We start from the raw sequence: 7,970 nt of genomic DNA, 5'->3' as shown, positions 1-7,970 counted from the left end.
TCTTCCCTGCTTTGTACTTCCAACCACGCCCCCCAAAACATGACACAGTTAATGAAACAACTCCAGGATAAGTCATCCAGTGTACAAGCTTTAATCAATGTTGCATAGAAATCACTGTAGTAACATGTTCCTGCAAAGTTTACTTCTTCCTTCTAGCATTCCACGTGTGATGGCGTTTCTTATCTGGATGAAACAGACACAGGAACAAACCGTGGGGTGTCATCTCAGTTGTACTTCCGTCCTAAGGGATAGAAATGGGAAAGGGAGCCTTTAATAACTGAGTGCTTCCTAAGGTCACTTAACCCTCTCCTTTGGGTTTTTGGATGCTCGTGTGTAATCAGATATGGGGCATGGCTAGAACTGACACAATCATCAGGGTCCTTTTGATTTGGGAATCCATCCATTTATCATGCACCCGTGAATTCAACCCAGTCCAACATTCATTTCATTCTTTAAACCACGTCCAGGCTACACATCCAGTCCACCAATCCCACTGTCTTTCTTTCGTTCATTGGTCCAGTTAGTCCATTCAGCCAGCTTGCCGTCCAGTCAGTTCATCTATCAGTTCATTTATCCATCCACCAACCTGATCCTCCACCCACCTAGACCACCATTATTTAACCAATTCATATCCTCTCAATAGTCATGCCTCCAGATATCCAATTGTGTTCAAACCCTTATCTACTCAGCCATCTGCCCAGCCAACCAATTCATTCACCCTCCCAATGCATCAGCCCAATCTAGAAATCTAATCACATCCCTTCTGATTCTCAGTCACTTAATGGATTCATTCCTTCCCCTCATCCTTCTTACCCATCCACTCAAGCAACCATCTAACTCTTCTCCCCATTCCCTATCTAACAGGCCTCCTAATTATTCATCTACCCAGCCTTATTCACCTCTCCATGCTTCCACCTAGCTAATCTGCCGTTCGTCCATCCTTCCAATCAACCCATCCAATTAAAGAGCTATTCCATCAATGCATCATGTATATACAACTGTCATAGTTCCCTCTCCCTCTTAACCCTTGCCTGTGGGTCCTCTGTGCTCTGACTTGGCGGAGGCAGCCTTCACCTCACCGCCTCTACAGCCCCGCTGGGCTGCACCGCCCTTCTCTGGGGGAGTCCTGTGAAAGGCCACCGGCTTGACAGGTACCTGAGCTCTGCCTCTTTTTTTTGTACACCTGCTTGCTCCTCTTGACCTGCTTCCTCTTGATCACCTTTCCCTCCAAGTTCTTTCTGTTCTTGGAGTGGCTGCAAGAGTGGGTGACGGGCCGCGAGGGACACTGGTGGGAGTGCATGGTGTGTCTGTGGCGCCTCAGAGGAGGGCTGGGGCCTGGGCTCTGGCCCTGGCGGCCAGCGGGGCTGCGGTGGCTCCTCGGGCGCCGGTTGGAGCTGCAGCTGCGGCAGCTGCGGCTGCGGCTGCGGCTCTGGCAGTGCTGGCTGCAGCTGCAGTGGTGGCAGGCGTGGCTTTGGGGCCGAGAGTTGCTGTGGGGCTGGGCGTGGGTGTTGGGAAGGCTCTGTGTCTTGGTGTCCATGGGTGGGGGGCGGCCTCGCTTAGAGGGGCAGGGGCCGCCGCCTCCTCCTCCTCTTCTGGCAGACCCAGCTTCACAGAGGCCCTGGCAGCCCCTGGTTATATAGTTGGGCCCGATTGTGATGGCACCGGCCACAGGGGGGTATGTAACAGATGTGGCCCAACGGGAAACAATGCCCTCTGCCCTCATCCTAACACGCAGGGTGGGGCAGCTTTCAAAGGGCGTGTCTGTGGGTTGAGAGCAGCCCCTCAGGTCGGGTGGAGCTGGGCCCACACCTGGGCCTGCTGCTGCTTTTCCTTCTGATCTCTTCCCCCCGGGCATCTGCCTCTCTAGTCCCAGTTTCCCTGCTTTTGTAGAACGGGGCATAGAACACCTGCCCCTTCCTTGGGGCCAGCCCGCAGTAAGAACTCAATAAACGTATCCGAGCATGCCCAGTCTTGTTCTGGCTCCACGCAGGCAGGCTGGAATCCAGGAGCACAGCCCTGACCCCAGTAGAGTGGGGATGGGTGGGTGGTCAGTAAGGCAGATGACCGCCACCGGGGTGGGTGCGCGTTGAGCCATGGGATGACTTATCAGGTGGAGGGTAAGAGTGACCAAAGATGTGAATGTATGGCAGAAACCAACACAATACTGTAAAGGGGTTATCCTTCAGTTAAAAATAAACTAATTAATAAATGAATAAAACGAACAAACAAAAAAAGTAACCAAAGGGACCCACGGTGGTCCTGGGGCCTGCCTGACAAGCCTGCCTCCCTAGCAGGATTTATAGCTGGGAAATCCAGAGTCGGGTTCAAAGCCCACTCTGTTCTGATATCCTGTCTTGGGTCAGTTGTTTTGAGGCCTGGTTTCCCTGTTGGACAAAGGGCTGTCACCCCTTCCTTCCTGGCATTCTTGTGAGCCTGAGACGCCCGTCAAACCTCAGGAGGCGCTTGAAAACCGGTCTCCTGCCTCCCGCCTGCCGCCTCCGCTCCCCTCCCCCCCTGCTAGTGCGGCCCCAGTGTGCACCCCTGCTCTGACCTCCCAGCCCCTGGGGAAGAAAGCCCACCCCGTGCGTGCGTGCGCACACGGCCTGGTCAGAGCTCCTTCATCCCTTTCTCTCCACAGCCATCCATGCCTCCCCCGCCTCGGTCAACGCTTGGTCTCAGCTCTTGGCCCTCAACCCTCCCTATAGCTCAACCTCGGGAGACTCCCTCCATCTCCACCTCCCCTCCCTCTAGCAGAACCCCCCGTCTACATCTGTTGCTCACGCACAGCTTTGCTATCATCTGCTTTTATTGTAGTTTATTTCTTCATAAATGTGTCAGATCACATGGTGAAAATCACCCTCCTTTAGGGAACACTTCCGATATGGCTGGGCTCTGCCCCCACCTCTTCTAGGTGGCTTTGTCTCTGAGTCTTAGTGACCTTTGGACTGGGCTGAACAGAGTCCCCCAAAGGATGTGTCCACGTCCCAATCCCTGGAAGCTGTCAATGTCACTGTATTTGGAAAAGCCTCTTTGCAGATGTAATTAAGGATATTCAGAGCATCCTAAATTATCCAAGTGCACCCTAAATCCAAAGGCCAATGTCTTTATAAGAAAGCGAAGAGAAGGATCAGGGAGAAGGGGCCCCAGGAAGGCAGAGGCCCAGACTAGAGCCATGCAGCCATGAGCCATGGGGACCCCGTAGGCTGGACAAGGAGAGGGAGGCTGCCCTGGGGCCGCGGGGGCCTGTGGCCCAGAGAACTTGATTTCAGACTTCTGGCCTCTGGAAGGTGAAAGGATATATTATAAGCTGCCAGGTTTTTGATCACTTGTTACAGCAGCCCTGGGGAACTAATATTACAGTTTGCAAAGCAGAAGCAGGCTCAGAGAGGTTGAATGACCAGCCCGGAGCCCCACAGCTAGTCAGTGGCAGAGCCAGGATTCGGACTCAGGCTTGGCCGCCTCCAGTCCACCCTCGTGGTCACTGAGGCCTCCGCGGGGATGAAGGGGGCGCGAGCGGCCCTGTTCTAAGCCGCTGCCTTGTGTGGGCTCAGGGCTGGCTGGGGACCACGCTGTGAAGACTCTGTGTAGGTGTCCCGTCCCTCTCCGCCCCCCTCCCCCTACTCTTCCACTCTGCCCACTTCACCACCCTAGAGTGCCTGGTGGAACAGAGTGAAGTGAAAGTCACTCAGTCATGTCCAACTCTTTGCGACCCCCGTGGTCTATACAGTCCATGGGATTCTCCAGGCCAGAATACTGGAGTGGGTAGCCTATCCCTTCTCCAGGGGATCTTCCCAACCCAGGGATCGAATCCAGGTCTTCCGCATTGCTGGTGGATTCTTTATCAATTGAGCTATCAGGGTGGGACAGAGACTGTGGTTTATTAATCTCGGGGCCCACAGGGACTGGCACAGTGCCAGGCATACAGCAAGGACTTCACGAATGTTTGCTGGGCAGGTGAATGGGCGGGTGGACCTGTGGGCCGTGGACAGAAGGACGGAGCTTCTGACGGTGTTGCTTGGTTGGGACAGGGATGGATAGTCAGAGAGCAGGGCCGCCCCCTCGGGCCTCCCCTGCCCTGCTCTGTCTCCAGGCCTCAGTGATGGTGGCCTCCACTCTCTGAGGAGCCCAGGACCTCTCCTTACCTCTCACACCATCCCTGGAGATACCACCTCCCCAGCCCTCCCAGCAACCCCAATCAGAATCCTTCTCAATGGCCCACCAGACTGGTGTTTTGGTTGCTATGGAGGGCGGAGGGTGGAGATCATGTTTGTTTTTCTATTGGAAAGAAAAGGGTTAAGGGAGCCATGGCCAGGAGGGGCAACAGGCGCATTCCGATGCTTCTAAGGAAGGCCAGCTTGAGGGACCCAGGGCTGGGCCTCTGTCCTTTCTGGCTTCCTCTGGGCTTCCTTTGCCCACTGCCCTTGTGAGGGCATCGGCTCTGTCCCACAGCGGGACCCCCCTGAGCAAGGCAGAGGTGAGCCTTTCACAGGGGTTCCAACGGTCCCCTTGAGCCTGAGGATGGTAGCAGAACCAGTGGCTGAGAAGGACTCAGACCCCTCCCCCTGCTCTGTCCCCCCATAGCAGGGTCTGTGAGTCAGGTAGGACCCCCGTGGCTCCAGCTGCAGTGCCCGTCTTGGGTGAAACACTGGCTGTGTGCCAGGCCCAGTCCCTCCCCAGCATCTCAGTCACTTCTCCTGACCCACTGGCCTGTGGGGTCCCTAGTGTCAACAGGCAGACAAGGACGTGCTCAGTGTCACGCAGCGGGCGCAAGGAAACTGGCAGGAGGTCTGCTGAGCTCCCACGCCTGTGCTCTGGGACTCTCCAGGGTCTTCCCCAGCAGTCCCGCGGTTAAAACTCTGCGCTTCCACTGCAGCAGGCAGGGAGGAGGGGTTCGATCCCTGGTCAGGGAACTAAGATGCCTCATGCCTCGTGACACAACCACCACTCCCCTTCCCCCCAAAAAAATACTGTCCACGGTTAGAAAAGCAGTGGGGGTGTGCTGAGGGAGATGATGCTGTCCCACCGGGTGCTCAGACTCGGAGAGGCGTCCTCCCTGGAGGTGGGACGCGCCCAGGACACCATGTGCTCCACCCGCCACAGCAGGGGACAGCGGCTGAGAGGCCTCAGGGAGAGGACCTTTCGAGGACTTCTGGCTGGGGTTCAGGGACAGGGGTCACTGCTCTTCCGCCTCCCTATACACACACACACTCCCCCCGACACACGGTACCAGACACAGGGGTCAGGGGTGGTGGCGGGGTAAGGACAGACAGGAGGAGGAGGATTCCTAGGAGACTCTTTATTGACTCTTTTCTGAAAGCTCTCCTCCTCTCAGGAACGGCGACAGCTCCTCTTCCCCAGCCACATCGCAGGTCAGGAGCGCGTCTGCTTGGGCTCGGGGCTCTGCTGGACCTCTGAGTCGGCGTCTTCGGCCCCTTCCTCCTGCTGCCCGGCCTCCATCAGCAGCAGCTTGCCCTGCACCGGGAGCTCCTCCTCTTCTCCCTCCTCCTCCTCCTCCTCGCCTTCTTCCTCCTCCTCGCCCTCCGACGACAAGGAGAAGTTATCCTGGCTCACGCAGGCCACGAGCTTCTTCATGGAGGATTCGTGGCCCCGGCCGTGGCCCGTCCCAAGCTTGGCGCAGCGGGAACCCATCACCCGCCTCGGCTGCCTCACTGGACTGGGAGGAAAGGCCACTGGCAGGGTACAGAGGGGCCGCTGAGGCTGGTAGGCAGGGCGCTGACATCACAAAGGGCCCCCCGCCCTGGAGCCTCCAGCCCTCGGTGACCTGAGTCTGAGCCGACACCCCACTCAACCCGGGCCACCAGCTATCCCGCCGAGGCCCCGCCAGCCACAGGGCAAGGCAGAGACGAGATGGCAGGCCCAGCCAGGCAGCCTCACCCTGCTGTGTTGCCGCCTCCATCTGGCCTTGTTTGCCCTGGCTGGGGTCCCCCCATTTGAGCTGGGGTGAGAGTTGGGGATAGAATTTCCTCAAGCAGGAAAGCACACAGACTCCTCCCCACACCCCAGAAGTGCCCAGCCCCAGAGAGCTGGTGACAGGATGGGATGAAAGGCAGCCTGGAGGGAGCCTTCCCGCGGGCCTGGAAGTGTCTGGTTTCTTGACCTGGGTGGTGCCTTCACAGACATACCTAAATCGCATGTTTTTTACGATTAAAACAAAAGAAACTAAAGAAAACCCTACTCTTCCTGTTCTCCAAAGTCACCCTTTAAAGGCACGGTTCATAAGCCCTTGGGGTCACTAGTCTCTCTAGCTACACATGTCCGTCCAGCCCAGTTTCAGCCAGGAAGGGGATTAAGTCTGCTTGGTCATTTCTGAGCACTGGGAATTCGTTCTCCAACATGAGCCATAACTGAGATCTTGTCCCAAACCCTCAGTGGCTGTGGTCAGCTGAATAGGACCCTCCCAGGATTGTGAGATTATCCTGGGTTATCTGAGTGGGCCCTGAATGCAACCATAAGTGTCCCTGTTAGAGGGAGGCGGAGAGATTTCACACGGGGAGCAGAGATTGGAGATGTGGCCACAGCAGAGGGACTCCAAAGATTATAAGAAGCCATCAGAAGCTCGGAGCAGGAAGGAACGGACTCTGTCCTGGATAAGGGTCCCATCTCCAAACCCTAGTGGCCCACGCCTCACCCGGTTCTGCCTTTTGCCTTTCGTTCCCCCTCCCAGCGCCAGCCTTGTTCTTGCTGGAGCACGCCAGACCTGCTTCCCATCTTGTCTCAGTTCCCACTTGCCCCCGCTGCCCAGCGCCCTTTCAGGTTCTTCAGTGGCTGGGGAGTTGACCGGAAATGGGAAGGTCCAGGTGGAGTTGCATGGCTTTGGGCGTCCTGATGGCTCCTGGTGACCGGACGCCCCCAGGCTCAGAGGGGAACACACCAGCACACAGCACTGGGGGATGAGCCCCCTGCCCCGGCCGCTCCCCGCTCCCCTGATCCCATGGGGAACAGAAGCTATGTGTTTGTGCCTTCGTACAAGAGAGATCCTGACAGGCTAGCAGGTTTCTTATCTCAAGCTTTATTTGGCAGATGACTTTTGCTCATTTTACTCAAGATCTCGTGGGCTCCAAGGGGGATGTGGTATGGTCTTGCGAGGGGCTTCCTGGCAGGTGACTCTTTCTGGTGGGCCCAGGGAAGCTTAGAGCTGCCTTCCGCATCTCCTCCTCCTCCTCCTCATCCTTCGGCAGCCTTTTGGAAAAAGTTCCAGTTACGGGGCCATCCAGGGAACCTGGGTGGGGAGGGGGGGCTGCCGGGGTGGCTTGGGGGGCTGCCGGGGTGGGATGGGGGCACAGGATGAGGGGGCTGTCTGACAGGGTGGGGCCCCAGAGCTGCAGGAGCCACCCGCTGCCCACCTGAGCCCTGGCCTGGAGGCCTGGGGGGTGCCTGGGATGGGAGCGCAGGGGGGGCCCGCCGCACCTCTGCGGCGCCTCCTGTGCCTGCAGGCCCTTCTCCGGCGCCTCCGGTAGGGGCGCCGCCGAGTGTGGCTCCTGTGTCTGTAGTGGTAGCGGCCTCTGTGAGTCCTCCCGTAGACCGGGATGTCTTCCGGCCTCAGCTCCCGTGCCTGATCCGGGTGCTCCGTCTCGCCCTGCTGCCCGGAGCCCTGCTGCCCGGGTGGACTTTCAGTCGGACTCTTCACGTGGCATCGGACCATCGTGATGGAGGGGTCACGGGTGGGTGACTCGGGCTGAGACGGCAGCTGGCCTTGGGGGGACGGGGAGGAGGCTGAGGCCTGCCCCCTGCTCTTGCTGTTAACAGTGTTGGTCGGGTCTGTCCGCAGCCTGTGGGGGGGACTTGTATATAAAGGGGGCCCCCCACTGTGACTTGGCGGCCCCACCCCACCATTGTCCCCACCTGGGCCCCTTCTGTGAAGGCAGCACAGGGCGCGGACAGCCAACTCCTCACCCCGTAAAACGTGTCCCCCATGCCTCGAAACCAGGGGACAAAACCTCTGAAGATGA

The 7,970-nt window shown here is 57.9% G+C and overlaps 1 protein-coding gene across 1 annotated transcript; it reads right to left on the bottom strand.

Annotated features, from left to right (window-relative positions):
- Window positions 1–224: 224 nt before the first annotated feature.
- TNP2 (transition protein 2) lies at window positions 225–1,586 on the bottom strand. Its single transcript, XM_070362579.1, has 2 exons — window positions 1,156–1,586; window positions 225–241 (listed from the first exon to the last, which is right to left on the bottom strand). The coding sequence occupies exons 1-2, from the start codon at window positions 1,535–1,537 to the stop codon at window positions 225–227; spliced, it is 399 nt and encodes a 132-aa protein (XP_070218680.1). The 5' UTR covers window positions 1,538–1,586.
- Between the last annotated feature and the right edge of the window lie 6,384 nt (window positions 1,587–7,970).

This window comes from Bos mutus, chromosome 25, assembly GCF_027580195.1.
Source record: "Bos mutus isolate GX-2022 chromosome 25, NWIPB_WYAK_1.1, whole genome shotgun sequence".
NCBI classification, from domain to species: Eukaryota; Metazoa; Chordata; class Mammalia; order Artiodactyla; family Bovidae; genus Bos; species Bos mutus.
Note: the sequence above shows the minus strand (reverse complement) of the source record. Positions and strands in the feature narration are given on the sequence as shown.

Coding starts and splice junctions, on each gene's coding strand:
- TNP2 (XM_070362579.1), bottom strand. CDS start 1,537: ATGGACACCAAGACACAGAGCCTTCCCAACACCCACGCCCAGCCCCAC.